This window comes from Elgaria multicarinata, chromosome 1 (assembly GCF_023053635.1).
Source record: "Elgaria multicarinata webbii isolate HBS135686 ecotype San Diego chromosome 1, rElgMul1.1.pri, whole genome shotgun sequence".
NCBI lineage: Eukaryota > Metazoa > Chordata > Lepidosauria > Squamata > Anguidae > Elgaria > Elgaria multicarinata.
The window spans coordinates 76,404,401-76,427,832 of record NC_086171.1 but is presented as its reverse complement, the minus strand read 5'-3'; the positions used below and the strand labels follow the sequence as shown (position 1 = coordinate 76,427,832).

The 23,432-nt window shown below is 43.8% G+C and overlaps 1 protein-coding gene across 6 annotated transcripts in view; it reads right to left on the bottom strand.

The window, feature by feature from the left end:
- The window catches only part of TNS3 (tensin 3), a 315,310-nt gene that overhangs the window by 75,130 nt on the left and 216,748 nt on the right, over positions 1–23,432 (bottom strand). For all 6 annotated transcript variants that reach the window (XM_063130602.1, XM_063130576.1, XM_063130593.1 and 3 more), the window contains 2 exons: positions 23,226–23,330; positions 407–1,675 (listed from right to left, as the gene is read on the bottom strand). In XM_063130602.1, coding sequence (XP_062986672.1) covers positions 407–1,675; positions 23,226–23,330 — 1,374 coding nt within the window. The remainder of the gene's footprint in view (positions 1–406; positions 1,676–23,225; positions 23,331–23,432) is intronic.

Here is a 23,432-nt window from a genome sequence, read left to right as displayed (position 1 = left end):
CCATAGCCATCCTTTCCTAGGGAGGACCTGGCAGCAAAAGTGGTAGAGCAAGGGAGTGAAATGCTAAGGAGAGAGAATTGATTGGCCAGTTATAACTTGGGAGTTCATTATCTGTGCAAGACTATTGCATGCAGTAGAACGGAGCACACAAAGGCAGCCTTGTCGACTGAAATTATTTTGATATGAGGGGTGGAGCAAACCAATTAATTAAAAAAGATGAATGATGGTTGTTCAGTTCCATCCCGACATTCCACAGATCTGTGAAAAGGAGGTATTCATAGTCCATTTCTCAATTAAAATCTTTTAACAGATTCATACTGTGAAATATCAAATGGGGCCCCCCTTCAACTACATTGTGGGGGGGGGGAGATCACATTTCATTCATACATTATTAAAAATAACTCACCCTGCTGGGACAGATTCCTGTCGGTGACTTCTGCTTTCCCATGGAATCCGGGGCTCTTCCCAAGTCCACCCACGTCTATTTCAGGGCTGGCAAAGCCATTCAGCTGACTTGTGTCTCTGCCGATAGCATTGATACGGGTGGGGATAGGCTCAAATGTGGGGTCCAGTTCCAGAATTAGCCTGTTCAGCTGCTCAATTGACTGATCAATATCCAGAGTGGGGGAGGACGGCAAGCTCCCTGCATGGCTTCCTGGACTCAATCTCAGGTCGAGATCATTTGTGCCCTTCTCAGAGATTAGTCTTGATTTAAAAACCTCAGGCCCAGGAGTTCCTGCTGCACTGCCGGAAGGCGGCAGACTCCCAAGCCCCCTCTGCACAGCATCCCTACTGCTGGCTCCTCGGGTGGGGGTGTCCGGAACCCGGGCTTGGCTTTGCATGTTGCATGGGTTCTCCACTGTACCAGGGACACCAAGCCGGACTTCATTCTCTGGGGAGTAGACGTACTGGTGAGCGATGACCATTTGCTGTTGGCGCACCCATGTCTGGGTGGAATAGCTACTAGGACTGTAGGGCTGTGGCTGGGTGGAGACCGGAGGATTCCTCAATAGCTGCTGTGACTGCTTTGGCTCAGCGCTGCCAAAGGGCCTCTCATAGATGGGGTCTACGCCAATTCCCAGATCTGGGGCCAGAGCACTATGGTGCTCCTCCCCAGGGTTGCTCCCAAAGCCGTCCGACAGGAGGGAATTCTGACTGCTCTTATGGCAGCTGAAGTTCCCGAGGTGGTTGGAATGCTGCCCTTCAGACGAAGACAAAGTCCCAATGCTGTCCACACTGTGGAGATCGTGGCTGGGAATCTCATCATCCAGAATATCCGTTTCCCGGTCCTTGTGCTTGGCGTCTCCGTTCACGTGGACCTGGGCCGGCACTACGTGGCGAGTCCCACTGTACTTGCTTTGGGCATCGGTCATATCCTTGAGAGGACTGACCGGGTTCTCGAGGCCAAAGCCGCTAAGCAACCGGTCCAGCTCTTCCTTCTCCTGGGGGCTCAAGACTCTCTTTGTTCCAGGAGGGGGACGCTCTTCCGTCTTGTCCGTCCTTATAGAAGCTGTGGAGTGTCCCGAGTCACTGCTAACAGACAGGGTGTGGTCGCTGTGATCGGGGCTGCTCGTTGCCACCCCTTGGGCTCCACTGGGAATGCTGGTATCAGAGGAGCTTTTCTTCCTCACTTTAGCATACAGACTGCCATCAATGGGGCCCTGGGTGTGCAACACTGTAAAGAAATATAGTTGGGATTGTGTGAGAAAAAGCAAAGTAGAATACTTGGGGTGTTTTTTGTTTTGTTTTTTTTAAATTAAATACATTGAATATGGGCTGCCACAGCAGTGCCATCATTAACAATGATATCATCAAATATACCAACCTTGATTATCCATATTAGTGTAATGCCTTTCTTAGGCCAGTTCAAAACAATCACACAAAATTGTGCAAACTTTCGAGGTCTCCAGATCTCTATCAGGTAAGAGTCCATAAAAAACATGTGTGTGGAGGGGGTGGGTGAGAGTGATAAGGGAGAGAAAGAGAAAATACCACTTGATGGTAAAGTCACATTGTCTGCCTGTTCAGAACCCCAAGATGGAATGGGGAAGAAGAAGGGCCTGCAGACATTCAAATTAGCCTGTGCAGGTCACATGAGAGTTATGTGAAGGACTGGCTGCTGCCCCTAGGGCTGCTGGGATGAAGAAAGCAAAAAAAGCTGGAACCTCCATTTTGAAAATCATCAACTTTCAAGATTTTATGAACATGGCATGAAACAGGTGAAGGGGCTGAAAAAGCACACTCTTGATTGTTTCTGAACACTGCTTATTGTAGGGAAATAACAAAAGCTGCATTTCTATATCAACTTCACGACCTACAATACTATTTTTATTTTTATTCTTTAAAAACATTTTTTTAAAAACGAACTGCCCCATATAGTATTAGTTGGAATCTGAGAGATGTGTGTAGCAACACACTCCTCCAAAAGCAGAAACAAAGGAAATGATGTGTTGCCATAGGACCAATATTCACTTTAGGCCGCTCGCATCTGCCAGCTACCAAGAAGGTTTGAACCCCTCCACAGCAGGGGTAGATAGAAAGTTGGTCTCCAGATGTTTCAGCATCCCTTTTAGGATATGGCCAGCATAGAACATCAGAAGTCTCCCTCCCTTCTCAGGGAAGTGGAAACGCTGAAGGTGGCAAAGTGTGCAGAAGCATGGGTCCCCAAGCTCCCCACAAACTGAACAAAAAAGAAACCAGATCAAAGCAGGGTTGATCTCGCTGGGGATAACATTTGAGGCTATGCATCTATACAGCAAGTTGATAACAGTTTTATACCAGCTTAACTGGCTCCCCAAGAAAATCTTGGGAATTGTAGTTTGGCTAAGAAGTTGAGGGTCAAACCAGACATGATGCTAACTGCATCTGGGAAACACTATCTATAGCTATATTAATAGCAAGCATGGATGTGTGTGATCATCAGGATCAAGACACATGGGAAAGGGAGGTTTAACTGTCCCTCTCCAGTCACAATCCTAATGAACATCAGTCCCCAGTTGCTATTAGCCTAGAGGGAGGTTTTTGCTTGGATCACAAGTGGAGAGGGTTAAACCTTCCCTCTCTGCACTCCCAATGAAAATCCCACGCACACACACTTTTATTTTAACCCCCATCTCTCGATGTGCTTCCAAGTGACGAATTTAGCATCATGTCTAGTTTTCCCCTGAGAATTTCCCATTTAGCCTGGAGAAGAGAAGATTGAGGGGAGACATGATAGCACTCTTCAAATACTTAAAAGGTTGTCACACAGAGGAGGGCCAGGATCTCTCCTCGATCCTCCCAGAGTGCAGGACATGGAATAACGGGCTCAAGTTAAAGGAAGCCACATTCTGGCTGGACATCAGGAAAAACTTCTTGACTGTTAGAGCAGTATGACAATGGAATCAGTTACCTAGGGAGGTTGTGGGCTCTCCCACACTAGAGGCATTCAAGAGGCAGCTGGACAACCATCTGTCAGGGATGCTTTAGGGTGGATTCCTGCATTGAGCAGGGGGTTGGACTCAATGGCCTTGTAGGCCCCTTCTAACTCTGCTATTCTATGATTCTATGATTCTAAGGTAGCCCTCTTTGGGCATTCAATAAAGTGTGTGGTTTAAACACACCAGCCTTGCCCCCTTCTTCGGAGATGGCAACTGTCTGAAGCGGAGAGCCTCCTCAATCCATGGGGGCTCCCCCTGAGATCCCGAATGCTGACTATCCTGCTTTCCGGATTGCGCGGAGATCCCCCTTGGACAGTTGTCCTACACATGTTCAGTGTGACAAGAGCCATAAAGGAGAGTGGCAAGGCTGGAGCACTCCCCCACTTCATGTGTTTAAACAACATGCTTTATTGAATGGTTCAGGAGGACTAGAGAAGACAGACATTCTCAAGTGTGGTGGAAGTAGCTTGAAGTTGAACACACATCCCCTGCTTTGCAGTCTCTAGAAATGCCTTGGAATGTGTCAAACGTGTCAACTGCTTCTTCCAGCACACTTTAGAGGTGAAGACAGATAGACATTCTAGATATCCTAAGCCTCCTCCACAGCACTACGGTTCCCAGGGCTCTCTGGGGAAAAGGGATAATTGCTAATCCATTTTAAGAGTGTAGTGGACCACCCTTCAAACAACAAAGCGGCTCAGCCCTAATCAGTACCATATTAAAATATCTGGAGAGGAATATTTCCAGATCTCCAGCACAATGTGGAAAAAATCTTAACCAATGGAAGCCTTTGGCGTGTCTTGGCTGGGAAGGGTTGCCCCAGTTATAATGAGGGTACTTCCCAAGTTTTATTCTTTACATTCTGAACATTTATTCCCCACCCCCTACATTGTTCAAAAGGACAATATAGAAACACTGAAGGATGTAGCGCTAATATTGCAAAATAAGGCAACTAGGTACCAATAAACAAAGCGTCTGAAAATTTAGCTTTGGAATAGCACATAAATGCTTTTGCATTGCAGACCCTTCATTTCTCCAAGTTAAAAAGGAAGAAAAAGAACTGCAAGGATTTTAGGCATGGCCAACACTAACCACATATTTGGTCCCCCTAAGGAAGCAATCCTATGGTCCGCGAGAAAGTGTGGTGATCTGATCCCTTCTCTCAGTGCCACTCCTGTCCCCTCGCAGCTGCTGTGGAAAAGACTGTGGTGCCTGCTTTCTGAGGACACAAAAGCAACCTTGGATGATCTTGTAAGTGTCAAAAGGGGGGGGGGCGTTCTGGTGGGTGGAGATAGGATCCACCCTGTGCCCTTTCCAGGCCCAGGCCCAGTCCTGGAAGTGCAACTCCCTGTAGATGGGCCCAGGCTCGTCTAGAGGAAACATTTTAAAAAGGACACAGTTGCCTCCATCACTCCTCCCGCCCTGCTACAGGGTCTGGTAGGGCACAGAAGACTCAGAAGACTCCGAGATTGGAGGCTTCCATCTAGCAGGCAACAACCTGATAGTTACATTACCTAACTGGAGTGGGTGGATGTCTTCAAATTACCTCAGGAGCATCCAACCCCAAGGTTTGGTCTGGGGCATTTTTCATGCCTCTTGGAAGTGGGGTGGGGCAAGCAGGTTACAAGTCCTTAACTTTCTACTCTGTCAAATCAGCTTCATGTTTTTCCTATATAGAGTCACTTCTGTAACGATTCCTGCAGTGCAAACACATACATAAGGAGATATATATATATATATATATATATAGATATATATATATATATATATATATTCATATTGCCTGGCTAAAAATCATACCTCAAACTGTGACTTTCCAAGAATCTAAGATAAAACTTACAGCAGCCCTCACCAACTTGTTGCCTTCCAGATGTTTTGGACTTCAGTGCCAAAACATCAGGCCCAGCCATCATGGCCAATGGTAAGGAATGCTGGGAGTTGTCAGCCAAAACCTCTGGAGGGTACTAGGTTGAGGAAGGCTGGCTTACAGAGGCCCCGTTCAGACAACACGTTAAACCGTGCTGCTTAACCACAAAACAGTTAATGGAAAGCAATGCATTCCATTATCCATTTTATGGTTAAGCAGCATAGTTTAGTGTGTTGTGTGAATGGGGCCAGAATCACTTCTGAGTAAGTTTATGAGGCAAGCCGCTCCACCAAAACCTGTTCACAGGTATTCGACCATGAGAATCACTTTAGTTACCATCCCTTGGAATCAAATGTTATATCCTAAAACTGTAATGGGAATACATATTCTTTACAGTTTATTTTCACTAACAAACAAAAAGAACTTTGGGGCAGTGGAGATGGACAGATTTTCTGCAATATTTCAGAACGTTGTACTGTACTTCTTATTTCCTGATTATGAATATGCACAGCAACGTAGAGAGAGGTATTTAATTCATGGTTATCTCAGCTGGAATGCCATTTTAGTGGCCCACAGAGAACAGCTCTAAGACAATCACAAATCAATTTTAACGTATAAGCTTATGGGGAGGGGGGAGCACTTGAGGGGAGAGAAAACATCAAATTCTGGCTACCCCTTCAAATTAATTAGTTCCATATGTATTCATAAGAATCCATTGACTCACTCTACATGGATGCCATTTGTTTAAACACTATTGTGTGCAGCACGGTTGAAGTTAAGCACTTTAAGACTGCATTCATTTCAATGAGAGAGATGTAAGCAATCAGTTCTTCCATTGAAATAACGAGGTTTCAAATACTTAACCTCAGCTGGATTGCATCCTATTGCATTTATGTGACATACATATTATAGAAAACACAGCCAGATATGTTTCCCCCCCTCCTGTTAAAGAATATGATTTTGTTTCAGCAGGATACATGGCTCATTGAACCAAAATTTTAAATTAATCAGGAATTCCTGAAGAGACATGTTTGCTAAGCAACCGTTTTGACTCTGCTTTGCTCATGAGGAACTAAGTACATCAAGTTTGAGAACTAACTCAATCTTTCCATAATACAGTGGGTAAAAACGAGCTTAGCTCCCCGACGTTAGGCGGATTGAGACATTTTTAGATGAGAAAGCCTCTCATACTCTCATATGCACAGAGGTGGAACAGCCCAAAACAGTTTCTTGAAAATGTCAGAGCCCTGATCAAGAAAGTTTTGGGAGTGAGGGGAATAAATTCTTCAGTTTCCATTTCATAGCCCAATTCAAGGTGCTGGTTTTAACCTATAAAGCCCTACATGGCTTAGGACCGCAACACCTGATGGAACGCCTCTCCCGACATGAACCTACCCATACACTGCGCTCAACATCTAAGGTCCTCCTCCGGGTGCCTACTCCGAGGGAAGCTCGGAGGATGGCAACAAGGGAGAGGGCCTTTTCGGTGGTTGCCCCCCGACTGTGGACTGATCTCCCCGATGAGGCTCGCCTGGCACCAACATTGTTATCTTTTCAGCGCCAGGTCAAGACTTTTCTCTTCTCCCAGGCATTTTAACAGCATTTAACAACGTTAAGTTTGTTTTTAATGGACGCCAGAATTGTTGTTTTTAAATGAATACTGTTGTTTTTATACTGTTTTTTTTTTATGTTTTTGATGGTTTTAAAATTTTGTATACTTTTAATGTTTACCATTTTTAATTGTTGTAAACCGCCCAGAGAGCTTCGGCTGTGGGGCGGTATCTAAATGTAATAAAAAAATCAATATGAATACTTTTTGGTAAGTACAAAGAGCCACTACAGGATCAGGACTGCAGTGGGTGAGGAGAGGGGAAGTTAATTCCCCCACCTATAAGCACCAAAATCCTTATTCCTCCCACCATTGCTATTTGCATTGAAGCTTTTCTCCCAATGCAAATGACAGGATGGATGGGTGGTGGGATTTTCATCAGGCCAGGGGGGTGGGGAGAGATAGACACCCTCTCTTTCTTGCTGTGGTCCTGATCCTACTGCCCCACCCAATCAGCAGCAGCTATTTGCGCTGAAAAAAATAAAACACCCTATATACAGGAAATTCAAAGACACATCTGACTTTATACTTCATTCGTCCCTAATGGATTCAGCCAGCCTTCCCCAATTTTCTGCCCTCCAGCTGTGTTGGACTACAACTCCCATAATTCCCAGAGCGCATATCTATTGCTGGAGGGAAGACGGGAGGGCATCAGGGGAGAGAGGACAGGATTAAGCTAAAAGCTTCATAGAAGAGGCAAGCTCTGAGTTTGAATATCAAGGGAAAGAGAAAAAAGGCCACTACACCAGCATCCAGGTTAGAACAAATAGCTACCTTTGTCAAGGCTCCGTGTTACACAACGTGCTCCAGAAGCTTATGCTAAAGACTGTATCCGCTTTTTTTGTGTGTGTGAGAAGCCCAACTTGTCGGTAAAACAAATGAATGAGCCCGCATTGGTCCTTCCCACAGCCGTTTCCAAAATAGCGGACTTCATTGCTGGATGCTAAGCCAGAGCTTTTAGAATTGCTATCTATTGATGCTACTCAAACCCATGATTACGTTTCCTGATCAAAGGGCGGAAAAACTGCCTCGTGAATTTGTTTACTACAGTAACCATAGCTACATGTAAATATTGTACTGCTTAAACGGAACAAGGATTTTCCATTTAAAAGGGGGGGGGCGAAACAAAATGTCAGCTGTAAGGTAATTATTTTCTTTTGGTCAAACATTGCCTTTTAGTTGGCTTCCAAGTCAACTTACTGTAGCCCTGTGGGAAGTGGGAGGGGGAGTTAACCCTTTCCCTCGAGCTGGTTTCCTGATGAAAACTGATCCTGCCTCAAAGTTCCTAGTTGCCCCCACTTGGGAAAACTTACGAGTACAGGGCAATTTTAAACAGGAAAGCTTAATGAGGGAAAGGCCTACCATCACCTCTAGCATTGCTAACCCTATCCAAACCCCCCAACTGCAACTTGTGTGCAGTTGTACCCAAATAATGCAGTGAAAATGAAGTTCAAGAACGGAATGAAGAGCTGATGGGGACATGGAAGGGTTAAGTGGTAGTAGACATTATAGAAAAGGTGAAGCGATGGAAAGACTGTATCCACTGAGTGACTTTTGAGAAGGGATTTAGCTTGAGGGCCAGAGGCTGCATCAAGCACAAGCATGCCATAAAAGCACAAAAAGTGGACAAAGCTGTCAAAGGGGAAAGTAGAGTAAGCCACGAGTTTCTATGGGCCGAGATATAGAGCTACAGGCAAAAGAACAGAGAGCACTGTGGTGCCTAGGGACGGAGAAATGAGCAATCTTTGAGCTCGCCTAAATTCTCCAAAAACCACTTCAAAACCTATTTCGACTCACTTCTGTTCTCATTTTCGACCTGTTTTTGGCTCATCTGAATGGGGAATGTGCACGTTTTCATAGGGAGAAGTACACATTTCTTTGCATATTTTTCAAAGCACACGCTTTGCCCCCTTTGACTGAAGTATGACAATGTGTGTGTATTTATTTATTTATTTATTTATTTATTTATTTATTAAAAAGCTAATTTTGAAGCACACATTTTAAACACATTTTTCCAATGTGATTGCAAATCTGGGACTTGGCGGACATTTCTAAAAAAACAAAAGCAAAAACAAAAAACAACTCCCCTTCTCGTGTTTGGAATTGTGAAGGGGGCCTGCTCACGTGATTTGTGAACAGAATCGAAATTTTCATACATCCCTTGTGGTGCCTGAAAGAGAAACAGATTTATGCTAGTATAATGGCCTGCATGGCAGAACCTACCAGAGGTAATATACATGGATTACATTTGCATTCTGCTCCAAGGAGCAACACACAGAAGGCAGGAAGGTTTATTTCATTCTACACAACCTTGTGTGGTGGGGTAAGTGGAGTGTGTGTAATTGACTCAACGGCAGATTCTTCATCTTGTGTAACACATGGGTTATTATTATTTTTAATGAGAAACCAGGGCTGCTTTACTTGCTCTGATGGCAAACCCTTGCTCATGGCTATGTTATGACCAGAGACGGTGCTGCTTTCAAAGATTCCTGTCCCAAACACCAGCCCCTAATTGCTCTGGCAGCAGCAACACTGGCAAGTAGCCACTTCACACGATGGAGATCTGAGCCTGCAGTAGGAATCTTTTACAGCACAATATTCCCCCGGCATGTCCTATTCCTACAAGCAAAGGCTTCCCAACATCAATTTCCATCTGCTGGATTCCACAATGAAACCATGTGCTCTTTCCAGAACCTGGATCTCCCGGTTCTGAAAGTTTATTTCCCCAATTTAAAATTTGGGTGCGGATTTCAGTTGGGGCAGAACTCTGCCACATCCCTATCCAATACTCATGACTACAAATCATACTTCCAAAGCTCGAAAACCAATGTTATATAATACTCCCTGTATTATATAAGCAAAAATATTTGCGGATATACAGAGCAGGCAATAATCTCTTCACCTGACCTTTTATATGAAGAATTCCACTCAACTTCAGTCATTCAAATTATTTATATTGAGCCATAAGGAGCTTACATGATTACTCAGGAATCCATGCCCCCTTTTAACATGACTGTATACTGAAGGACCTCTATCTACACAAAGTTCAGCAGTATCCCAAAAGTGCAAATAGCACCACTCTTTAGAAGTAGAATAAAAAAATATGAATGGTTGGATTTTAGGAAAGCAAATAAGTTTGGTGTTTTGCCTGCCTAATGCTTGGCCACTTATGCTTTTCCTCAAGTCTCACTCTTGGAAAGTCTGTGTTATGAAGATACTTCAGGCTTTGGTCTGTGCCATTTGCATCACCCGGCCACATCTTTAAAAGCTCCAGAAGCCAATCCCAGCTTGGCCAGAAATCAAAAGCTATAAAACTAAATATGTGCAGGCACTGAGCAAAAGGAAAATACGTTTCTTTTTCTGGAAAAAAGTCGAACAGGGGAGAGGGAGAGAGACAGAGAGAGAGAGAGAGACTAGGTTTCACTCTGTGATCACCTTAGCAAATATACTGGCATTCTCGACAGCTGAAATACCTCATTTTACTCCAAAGCTCAACCTTGCTCTCATTTTTTCCAAGGAAATAGTGGTCTATAAAAACGGGACACTAACACAGCTGTCCAAAAAACCAAAAAAAACCCACCACTACTCTCCCCTAACCCCAAAGGTAGATCGCAATGCTAAACTCTTGAAAGTGGTGCTGGGAATTGAGCCCTATTTCTACACCCTGTTTCTCTTAGGCTCAATTTCCCAGCAGAAGGGGGTGGGGAAGTCCCTTTGGCTCCTTGAATGGCCTGGCAAAACGTCAGATGATGGGGATCACACACAAATAGGCTTTCAGTGTGGCGGCTGCATGCGCGTTTTTATGTCTGCTGCCTAATGCATAGTAAAGCAAATCTCATAAACAAAGGCACAGCCAAAACGAAGGGGGAAGCAGAAGGAAGACATACCAATTCAACTCCATTGCAAGACACGTCTTCTCACGCTTCCTCTCATGAAATCCATGCAGCTGAATCTAGGCTCAAGAGAGAGGGAGAGAGAGGGGGTGCATGCACACTTCTGCCTCTCAGCTTTGCTGACCTGTCCCACAGCTATCTCCTTTCCAGCCATTCAGTACTTGAGAAAGCACATTCAAAAAGCCAAGCCAGCTAGGCAAACCCAGGCATTGTAGGGCCCAGCAATGACAGTTCTGACCCAGTTTTTCCAAAGAGAGGGGGGAGGGGGGAACGCCTAACAAGTCTAATTCTCATAACCTGTATCAGCAGCTATCCCATTTAACGTAGGAAGAGAGTCTAAGATATTGAGTGTCCCATCCACCTCTCCCCCACCCTCCAGCTACTACATACGAAACCCTAACAAATAAATCTCTACCTTCAGGCAAAGCTGTACAAGTCGGGAACTGCATTCCTTACAAGGTTTAGTCTTTTGTTGTGTGCGTCTTTGCTTTCTTTGCTAAACACAAACTCCCATTCTTCACAAAGCACACATGGCATCACACACACACACACACACACACACACACACTAAACTAAAGAAAATAGTCTCTTACCTTAACAAAGCAATAATACAGAAGTCCCACAACTTTGCAAAGCGGCAAAACCATTGGCTCGTTTTAAAATCGGCTTAGCATTCTTCCAGCAAATACAACACACAAAAGGAGAAGACCCAGCAACAAATTTAGCTACTTCTCCATACTTGCTGCACTCGCTGCTGAAGGTAAGTCGGGCGCTCGCTGGAGAAGCATGAAACTTTGGGTTCAGTTAGAAAAAGCCAGGGAAAATGTAAACATAAGGGAGGAGTCAGAGGGTGCAATCAGGTTCAATGAAATTTGAACCCTCACAGCTAAGGAAGAGTGAAGCAGCTCTACTTAAGAAGGTAACTCAGGCTACAAACCAGGTCTCTCACAGAGGCTGTCCTTCCCTTCTCCCCCTCTCCCCACCGCTCCACCTTTACATTTTACTCAACGGATGCAGAGTCCACTGTGAGCTCAGCCTTGATTCTTGCCTCAATGAATGACATAAACAAGAGCTTTCTATGAAGATTGCCCCAAATCCTTCAAGCAAATATTTGTTCTGAACACCCACGTCTTCACTCAGCTCACACTGTAATGTATCCTCTGTGCAGCAGGCTGCACGAGATTTCTTCAGTCTTAGTCACCCTCAGGTTTGTATTGGCCAGCGGCAGCTACCCAGGGAACCCCACTGCTCCTTCTCCCCTCTTCCACAAGCCTTCATCCTGAATTCGACGATCAACCATTTGAGGTCATTCTCGGATCCCTAACACATCACTGACAAATTAGCTATGCTGCCAACAAGGAACTACTGATCCTGTATGTGGGAGAAAAGGTGAGGACTGCTTGGCCATGATCACCACAAAAGGGTATTCATGACAAGGTACAAAACCTTGATGCCTGCACTGTAAAATCCAGAATGCAAAGCTCTAGAGCATCCCTCTCCAACCTGGTGCCCTCTAGATGTTTGAAGACAACTCCCAGCATTCCTGACCATTGGCCATGCTGGCTGGGGATGATGGGAGTTGAAGTCCAGAACATCTGGAGGGCACCAGGTTGGGCAAGGCTGCTCTAGTGCTTGGGAATCTTCAAATTCTTGAAAAGAACCCATTTCAAGGAAGGGAATGTTACCAGGGTAAGATAACAGTTCTATCACCACTATCACTGCTCCTTCCATGATCCTTTGCCCTTCTGGGTAGAGAACAGGATGACAGGTGTAGGCGACACCTCTCAGGGCACCTTTTTCTTTATTTAGATTTATTTCATTTATTTATGATATTTATATGCTGTCCTATAACAAAATGTGGCTCATCCTCATCCTTTCAGAATTGACAGGAAAAGTACTAGTAGCCTTATTTGATAGTTTCAGCCAGTCACAGCTCATTGAGAAGGGGACACGTTTGTAGGATTTAAGGCGAATCAGGATCAGGAGGCAAAATATTCAAAAGGGTCATGACAAAACCAGAAGAAAGGAATTTGGGTGAAAGGCAAGGAAGCAATTCCAAGAGCATGGAGGTCCCAAATTGCCAAATCATGGCTAGAGAATCAGTATGGAGAGAAGAAAAGGTAAAGGTAAGAAGTATGTGAAGCATGTAAGAAGGTATAGGAATTGACACCTCAGAAACAACCTGCTAGCTAGCTGATCAGTCTATCATTCTTATTAGAGCTGTCAACCAACCCCCCGATTTGAGTCAGACCCCAATTCGGCACTTTGGAAAATGGCTCAATTCTGCTTGGACTGACCTGGAGGCTATCCACGTTGACTTCAACACCAAACCTGAGCTGAGTTTCAGAAATCTGAGGCTTCATCCTCCCCACTGACTATGATGAGAAATTTAAAAAAAACCCACCAAAACCCAGCCATAACCATTTTCTCTTTTCCAGAACCTCATGATATTTTAGGAGTACCTTTAGGAAGAGAGTATGCCTGCCAAATGTCAGTAAATACATCCATGAGTTTTTGTGCTATGTGCCTTTATATTTTGATGTGTGTCCTTGTGAGGGGATAAAGCCTGCCAAGTTTCAGATAAACAGATTCAAGGGTTTTCATTCAAGAGCAGTCTCGAGATTTTGGGGGTACCTCAACGAGGACATGTTTATCCTTTGCAGACTATACGTCTGAAAATGACAGACATGTGGTCCTAAGTAAGAATCCCGCAACATTTCAGAAGGAGAGGTACAGCAGAACATGTGGAACGTGTCCCCACTCCCAGGCAAGAAATCTGCAAAGTTTCAAAAGGACAGGTGTAGGAAGTTATGATGATGGAAAACCAGTTTAAGGCTTTTTTCAAAGTGAAGCCTGGCGACATTGGAAGAATGGCCATGTCACGGTCCCATCCTTGCCCTCCCCACAAGCACAGTGATTGGTAAAATGCGCCCTAGGATTAGAGGATGGACCTGTCAGTCTCTCAGCTGCACTCCTTCCCCCATCCCATCTGCGTTACATACTGTAAGAACATAAGAAGAGCCATGCTGAATCAGACCCCATCTAATCCAGCACTTTGTTCACACAGTGGCCGACCAGCTGTCGACCAGGAACCGACAACCAGGGCACAAATGCAACAGTACCCACCCACCCATGTTCCTCAGCAACTGGTATACATAGGGTTACTGTTTCTGATATTGGAGGTCGTACATAGACATCAGGAACTAGTAGCGTTCTGGAGAAACAAAACCAGAACTATTTGGAGAGGAAACAGAATGTTTGCGTCTCTGAGCATGAAATGGTAACTAAGCCTTGTTCTGGCTCAGCTTAGGTTCTGCTGGCGTCAGAGCGAAGACCACTTTGCCTCAGGAAACACCAGAAATTGTCCAACGGAACCCAATTCTGCTTGGGCTTCAGGCTTTGCCTGAATCTGATGCACATCCCCAGTATTTATGAGTGACCAATCAAGACCTTAGAGCACCACAGGAAAATCATATTGGCTATTACCGGCCTTTATTCCTTAATACTTTAAGAGTGTTAACCTAGCTAGCGCTGTGGGTTGCTGCAGGTCACCATCTAACCTGCATACTTGTTGGAGGTGTAATGCACCAAATGCCTCTTTAATTCATATGTTTTGGCAATGTCCAGTAGTTGCCCGCTTTTTGGGAGGATGTTATAGTAAGGATAAACTTTGTACTGAAACAACCTTTAATATGGAACGATGTGCATGTCCTCTTAAACTACCTACCGGCTTCTTGGAAGTTAGCACATGGTCAACGAAAATGGATTTTCAGAGCCCTCATGACAGCTAAAAGACTTATAGTATCTTGTTGGAGGGTTAAATGCTCACCTCCCATAATGCAATGGACTGAGGACTTAACAATGCTATCAACATTTGAATGGGTGTTATATAGGCCCCACTTGCGAGTGGGTAAGTACATGGTTATTTGGTCTGCTTTTCTTGAAACCTATGCCTTTTTTTCTATGAATGGTATATCTGATGAAAAAATGATGTCGTTCCTATGTATGTTATGTTTTTGTTTTTCATGATTTATTTTTTGTTGTTTTGTTAACATTCACAATAATTATTTTTTTTTTAAAAAAGGGGTTACTGTGGACCCCTGAACCCAGGCAAACCCCATAAACATACTGATCCCAAATGAGAAGATTTGGATCTAGCACACTAGTCTCAATTACTCACAAAGGCTTTGAAAAGAATGCTGCTGCTATCTCTAAAATAAGTTGTTCCTTCATGAGCACCACAAGGCCATCAATCAAAAGCTGAATATCAATGGGTGCTTTTCTTCTCTCCCTACAGCTAAAGGCATTGAAATCTGACAGTCTGATCCTGTGCAGGTTTAGATCTAAGTGTATCCTAAGTGTATTTGGAAGCAAGCGACACTGAGAATGATAAGACCTTCTCAAAGATAAATGTGCCAGTCGCTTGTGCTGGTGGAGTCACATTCTATTAAGAGGCCTTGGCATGGCACACACATACTTAGGCCCATTATACTAAACAGGTTTAAATGGGGCTCCAGAGGATTATTAATACATTCCAGTCACTCTTGAGGCAAAGAGGGCATGGCTATAAGTATGTGGTGATGCAAGTATTAACAGGGAAGGTGAGGAAGGGCCTAAGGTTTTTTACACCTCTTTCAAAGAGGACCACATCAAACATTCAAAAGATGCGACAAGAGAAGCAGCAATCCATAGCATCGTCTCCTGTTGAAGCAGAGAGCTCTGGTACCACCCAATGTAGAGAGAGATCTCCCAAACCTGCAGCTCCCCTGGAGACTTGGGGGAAAGAACGCGTGGGTCCCTTGGGCTGCTTCTTTCACCCTCTCTTTGAGACATCTGATATGGCTCGAAGAGATAGTGAAGGCTGGGGGCCCTTAACCACAGAGAATATTTCATGGAAGATCCCGAAGAATGCCCGTATATCCCCTTTAGTGGGTCCTTTGGCCCGTGTGTTAGAGACAGACACAAAAAGCACCAGCATCGCAAATAGATCTGTCCCAATACCAAGGCCAGTGCTGATTTGATGTGCTTGTTTCCTAGCTGCACGCATCATGTGATCCCCTTAGTTGTGGTTCAGTCTTACTGCCTCACAGGCTATCATAGAAGTTACTACAGCTTTCTCCTGTAGTAACCTTCCACAACCTGCGTGCATGGAGATGTGTGCTGGTGCAGGAAGTTGCCAGCATAGAGGAAGACGGACACCTTGTGATTGGCACCACTGCAACAGCAGTAGAGACATCTGTAGAATTTCTTGTTAGATCTCTAAGCTGGAAAGAGAGGGAAGGTTTTTCACCAATGTGGTATTGCGTGTCAAAAGGCACAACACTTTGGGGGCAATTTTTAAAGGGTTTCTACAAAAGGGAATGAACAGTCTAGCCTATTCAAGAAATGTTGTCCCAATGACTAAACTTATTTGCATGCAATGATGTCATAACATTCACATTGCAATCCCTGATTGGCTAGGATCACCCACATGAGCAATCCAGGAAGCACTGCCCTCACTTTAAATTAGTGCTATTTGCCCTCAGTAACATCATGTAGCCAACTGTAACTGGCTGTATCATCCCACAATATTCAACTACATTAGGAAGCCTGACAGTACAGCCCTATGCATATCTACCCAAAACTAATGCTTACTTAGTTCAATGGGATTTACTGGGTTGTATCTAATGCTAGTCCTTCTTGGAAAAACCCATTGAAACACACGGAACTTAAAGTTGGACTAAAATTGGATACAACCCACTCCCAGATAAGTTTGTATAGGATTACAGCCTTAAATAGAAACAAATGGGCTCCAAAACAGCAGTGGATAGAGAAAGAAATGGAGGCAAGCACTGGCATATCTAATATTTATTTATTTATTTCAAATATTTGCAGTCTGCCTTTCAATTAAAACTCCCCTGAAGTCACAATTTAAGGGGTGTTCTCCTCCCAAAAATATTCCCTCTCTAGAAAACTTCCAACTCAAAAACAAAATAGGCAAACATTTGATGTCTTTCTAGCCTAGGCTTCCCTAAGCTGGTGCCCTCCCATCAGCCCCAGCCAGTATGGCCAATGGTCAGGAACTCTGGGAGTTGTAGTCCAAACATTTCCCTAGCTCCTATAACACAAGTTCATGAAACACGCAGGCTAGCTTTAAAGTTTTCTCTGCTGCTGTTACATACTCCAAAGGAAGTATGCAGTTCATAACCATTCATAACTCAACCCAACATGTTATCTGCGTTTCTCAAAGTTTCACAGAATTTTATTTCAAAGGTGCTACTGTTGAATCACAAGCTGGCTGGCTCATGAGAGTTCATGTTCGACAGCTGTCAAGATCAAAACAATCAAAACCACGCCAATGAGCCAGGGCCCTTGAAACCAGTGAAAATAAATCCACATACAAATTTTTTATTGAAATCCCCATTTTGAACTTTTGCCTTCAAATTTGGGCAAGTTTTGAAGAAGAAAAAATCGCAAAATTTCAGGATCTGCTCCAAAACCCAGGTCTTGTGGGGAAAGTCCAATGGCATAAATTCTGAAAGGGATCTTTAACTTTTTAATGTGTGTATGCCTGTGTGCTTGCATGGCGGGAAATCAAGTTCACACGCAAACCTACCAGAATCTAGAGCAACTTGTATCCACTACGCAGACAACCATAGACCAGAAATCCACCAGCCTAAACCTGTACAGTGTTTACAGTCCCTAAACAAGTATTTAAAGCCTTGTATTTCTATAGTAACATACCTCAGTGGTGTTTCAAAGGAAGAGGATCAGGGAGAGGAAGTAAGACTTACCACAAGCGTGCTTGTGGATGTAAGACAGTTTTCATCTTATCTATATCCATCCAACTGTAATGAAGGTTAAAACAACATCCCTTTGATTTCTTGCTTCATGTTATTATTGGGGGGAGGCGGGCGATAGAACAAACAGCAACACACGAAGGCTTATTAAGAGATACATTTAAAAAGTAAAACCATAGTACAACTGATCAAATATATAGTAGGCACGCGCGCACACGCACACACACACACACACACCTCCAAGCTGACATCGTGAAATCCCGTAATTCAATGTTTTTGCTTTGGTTGCCAAGTAGTAATGGAGGGGAAAATGTAGCAGCCCGTAGTAGTTTGGATTTAAAAATAGACTTCTCTGTTTTGTATGCCAAATCTCCCCCTCCCCTCTCACGCATCAGCCTTCAAAAAAGCAAAAAGGAAAGGAAGGAAAGCCTCAGCATATCATGCAAGAATCAAAACCACAAGTTCATTTGGTCTCTCCCAACATATACTTCAGCTTCACTTACCAGAAACGGCACTGACCTGGCCTTTTTTGTTGGTAAGCATTTGCATTCCTTCCAAGGCACCAGAGCCAAAGCAACTTGGTCTCAAACCTAGAGTTTTGTAATACTGAAGCAGCCCTCTGGGAAAACAAGTATTTAACTATGCAAGAGGGCACCTCCCCATTCAACAGTGATTTCGTTTTAGTTAAACGAAATTTAAAAAAAAAAGGGAGGGGGAAAATCAGATGAAAAATATCCCAGGACAAAGAAAAGAAATAATCTTGAATTGCTGAACGTCAGTTGTTGCTCACCTGGATACGCTGCTAAAAGGTTCTAGTGAGAACAGGACAGAGTTTCTAAAGGTTTGGTTATCAGTACGCTCTGCCTTCACATTTTCAGCTGTGCCAGATGTTTTCTTATCCACCAGTGCCTGTTATACTAGTTTTCCACTCCTTATGTTACAATGGACCTCTCTTTTTAAGTGCAAACATCCTTTTGCCTACACCTACTTCTTTCTGCTGCTACATTTTCAAGCACTGTTAAAGAATATTTAATCAGGATTACGGGTATGGCACAATTTCATGCAAGGGTAGATAAAAAAAAAAATAGAGCACAGAATGTGATATTCAGCTTCATTTTCCAAATAATCCCAATCTTAATTTTTAAAGAAATTAGTATATTTCTGAAGGTATGAAATCTAGGGGTCAGGACTCAGTTCTTTACGTGCCTCCTTGCCCCCTTCCCCACAAATAACAGAAGCAAAACAAAGTATGCAAAAAAAGTTTTTAAAATGCACAAAAATGTAAGAGGGAATATGCAGATTTGCCTAATTTATATAGAGTTGTATCTCATGCTAGTCTAACTTAAGTCCCATTCATTTCAGTGGGTCTACACTAAATACGATTAACTTTAGATACAACACATAGATTGCAAAATACTTGGCACAGAATGTGTTTACCACAGAATTCAGATACATTTATATTAATTTCCATTGCAGAGTACATACAAGCCCTGCATGCAGTATTGTGACGTACTCATGTAGAGCTTCCATCCTTTTTGTAGCAGAGTAGATCTCCAGGTGTTTTGGACTTCACCTCCCAGCATTTCTAACCATTAGCCACGCTGGCAGAGGCTTCTGGGAGTTGAAGTCCAAAATATCTGGAGATCAATCTTCTGCCTATCCCTGCTGTAGGATTAGGCTGATAAAAAGCTACTCGATGGTTTAAGAAAACGGAAAAGTTTACAAAGTATAAAATATGCAGCAAGATATGCAAACAGTCCAGTCAATTCAACTACACATATTGTCTTAGACTGTATACATCCAAAAGGCGTCCTACATAAGTTGAAAGGCCCTTCCACTCACACACGGTGGCCACCCACCCACCCAATTCCCCCCTTCCCACAACTATTTCCATCTCCTGGTGCCTTCTCCGCGCTCCATCCCCAGGCCTTCCTAAGTGTCCCTGGACCCTTAGGAGAGGCTTGGGACAGTTTAGGAAGCTGAAGCTGCAATGGGGAGGAGGCGACGGGGAAGTCCCATTGCACAAGCAGACATCCAGCCTGGATGCAACTCTAAGGATTCGCCTGTAAAACCAGTTATCGAACTGATATTGATCACAAGGGTGATTAATTCAACATTATTATCTCTGGCACAGAATCTCCTAACTGATAAATGAATATAGTCAACCCATGTTGATGGTGTACACACTGATTCTATCCCTGGGGCCGAGAAATACCATGTCCTTGCAAAAATGAAGGGATAATAATGAAAGGGACTTTTAGCCATCTGTCTCTATAGTTTATTCTTCCAGCCAAGGTATTCATTTGTTATGCTTTGTATGCATGAAAAATGTTAATTCATGAAAATGATATCACCTTTGGCTAAGCTCTGAATCAGGCAAACCTTGCTGCCTAAAGTAATGAAATACTCAAAAGTGTTGCCTAATTGATTGGTAACTATGAATATGCATTATTTAAGCAGATTCTCTTCCTAATTCAGCAATTCTCTCTGAGATCTACCTCTTAATGAAAAGCTATAAAAATAGTAGCCATGTATTAAATCCACTCTGCAATATTTAGTTCAACTCACCCCATGTTGTGTTGTTACAGTGTATGTTTCCCCACCCACATTTCACAGAATGGTGGGCACTAACCCAATTGTGATAGTGGAACGATGACCCTCAGCAAATCTGACCTGAAAATATTTATAGAGGTAAAGCTCTATCACATGTCCTGCAAAGGCCTATCACAGTTCAAGAGGCGCCTTTTTTTTTTTTGCTTCTCTTTTCTTGTTATCTGTAGTTCCATGTGGGTCCAGGTTCAGGACCCAATGCAGGCTTGAGCTGTTACACTAGGTTTCTATTCTGCCTCCCAGTACAATCAAAACATTAAAGGAAAAAAGTGTATCCAGGAAGCTCTGAGTGATTATGGCATTGTAGCAAAGGTAACACAAATTGGAATTGCAGACTACAAAATATTGGCAAAATTTATTAGAACACATACGTGGGTGGTTCTGCTAACCGGATGGAGGGTGTTCAACCTGTTCTGGATGGGGCTGCACTCCCCCTGAAAGAGCAGGTTTGTAGCTTGGGGTTTTTCCTAGAACCATCTCTGTCACTTGAGGCTCAGGTGGCCTCGGTGGCAGGGAGTGCCTTCTACCAACTTAGGTTGGTGGCCCAGCTTCACCCCTATCTGGACAGGAATAACCTGGCTTCAGTTGTCTACGCTCTAGTAACCTCCAAGTTAGATTACTGCAATGCACTCTATGTGGGGCTGCCTTTGAAGACAGTTCAGAAGCTGCAGCTTGTGCAAAATGCAGCAGCCAGATTAATAACAAGGACCAAGAGGTTCGAACATATAAGACTCTGGCCTGCTTGCATTGGCTGCCTGTATGCTTCCAAGCCCGATTCAAGGTGCTGGTTTTCACCTATAAAGCATTACGTAGCTTGGGACCACAATACCTGAGGGAATGCCTTCCCAACATGAATCTACTTGTACACTATGTTCAACATTTAAGGCCTTTCTCCTGTTGCCTACTCCGAGGGAAGCTCGGAGGATGGCAACAAGGGAGAGGGCCTTTTCAGTGGTGCCCCCGCAATTGTGGAACGACCTCTGCAACAAGGCCTGCCTGGCACCAACATTGTTATCTTTTCGGAGCCAGGTCAAGACTTTTCTTTTTCCCCAGGCATTTAACAGCATATACTGAGTTTTTTAATTGAACCCAGATCTATATTTAGGCCTGTCTAAAGTTGTTTTTTTATAATTTATATTGTCCTGTTCTTGTTTTATGCTTTTGTGGTTTTAAATTTTGTATATCGATTTTTAATGTCCAGCGTTTTAATCTTGTAAACTGCCCAGAGAGCTCTGGCTATGGGGCGGTATATAAATGTAATAAATAATAATAAAATAATAATAATAAAGTTAAGCTATGAGATACATTAGTAATTTTATTAGGCTGGGGCCCCCGTCACTTTGCCCTGCATCAGTCCATGCATGTGTACTGCTCTGGTGAACAATATGATGGGGCAGAGGCTAAGCATATACACATGACATGAGGCAGGGCAGCAGCGGGGCCTTGTTTTGTATAGAAGCAGGGCAGCCTGACTCAGTTGCACCTCCCTCTGCGCAGTCCTAAGAGAAAAGGAACATAAAATTCTGAACAACATATTTCCTTTCAGGATACAACTATGTGCTAAGCCTGTCGCTGCCTACACATTTCAACTGTAGTACATAATATGTCGGCCTTGAGTATCTGAAACACAGTGACACGAACTACTAACACATCTGCATTACAAGGGTATAGCAGTGTAAATGCCATGGCCTCCCCAAAAGAAGCCTGGGAATTATAATTCGGTGACGCTGATTTGGTTCAGGTGTCATGAAAACAAACGTCATATATGGTGTAATATATGCAAGAACAGGGCTTTCTCCTTCCTCCTCAAAACAAGCATGGCTGGAAAGGCATACCAAGTTGGTAAGGGTGACTGAAAGGAAATTAAGGGTGCTTCCCAACGGAGAGGTCCAGAAGACTCCAAATCCTCATCCTCAGAGGATCCTGATCCATTGCCCTCAGGAGAAAAGGCTCCAAAGTTAATGGTTCAAGGAAAGGATTGGGTCACGAAAAGACATCTTGAGGGTCCCACCTCCAGAGGAGTCCACATTAATGACCTCAAATTCTTGAGGACTCAGGCCATAAGGAAACAAGCATAACCTGGCAATGCCCACTTCATTTATTTATTTATTATTGCACTTATATCCCACCTTTTTTCCTCCAAGGATCCCAAGGCAGCGTACAGAATCCTCCTCCTCTCCATTTTACCCTCACACCAACCCTGTGCTGTAGGTTGGGCTGAGAGTCTGTGACTGGCCCAAAGTCACCCAGTGGGTTTCCATGGCCGAATGGGGACTAGACCTCGGATCTCCCAACTCCAAGTCCAACACTCTAACCACTACACCACACTGGCTCCTATTGATGCAGCCTGAGATTTTTAAAACAGACCAGGCGTTTTTAAAAGGCAAGGCCTCAGTAAGTATGGAGGCATACTGGCGGCCAAACTCAGTCTTGCTCTGATCCTTGTTGGAGAAACATACAGACAATCCTGCCTGGCTTCCAGCCCCAGCATCTCTTGGGAGCTATCCATGGTCCTGATCTATGTCCATCTGGTTCCCCTCTGAAACATGACCCACTCAGATCCCTACTCAAGATCTGACCCATAGTAGAACCCTGCAACCCAAACTACAGCAGTGGTGAGTGAAGTGAAGCCCTCACCACCAACTTAGGCAGCCTCAGCAGGACCCTCGGCCTGAAATGACACAAAGGCATTGTGCAACTTTTCCATCTCTGTTTACTTAATGGATTTTCCACAGTAAGAAAGAAGATTGAAAAAGCAGTGGGAAACAACGAAAGGGTTATGACAGGAAGACAACATGGTCTGATTCCATGAATCAGCCAGGTAATGGTGCCATAAAACCTGATCTCAAAGCACCCTAAAACACTTGTGCCATAACTGTGCAACAACTTCTAACAAGCGGTCTGCAATCCATACTGGGAAACAACTGGGAAACAATCCATACTGAGAAAGAACTTTTGAATTTGCACTTTGCCTGTTCTCGTTTAGTATAAATCATAGCCGTGCTTCTCATGAAACAAAGGTGGCCTTCCTCTCCCACCAGCACTCACCTTCCCCCTCAGGACTCATGTTTTCATATGAATCCCAGCGAATCAACGGATCTGAGGTGTTGTAGTCCACTATCACTCCATGGTCATTTTGCAGGTGTTCACATCCTGAAAGATTAAAACAAGAGGGGCTCGCTGAGGTTGCTTTGGCAAATCGTTTTTTTCTGAATTTCAGCTCATTTATTTAACAAGAATAAGATCTGATTCCAA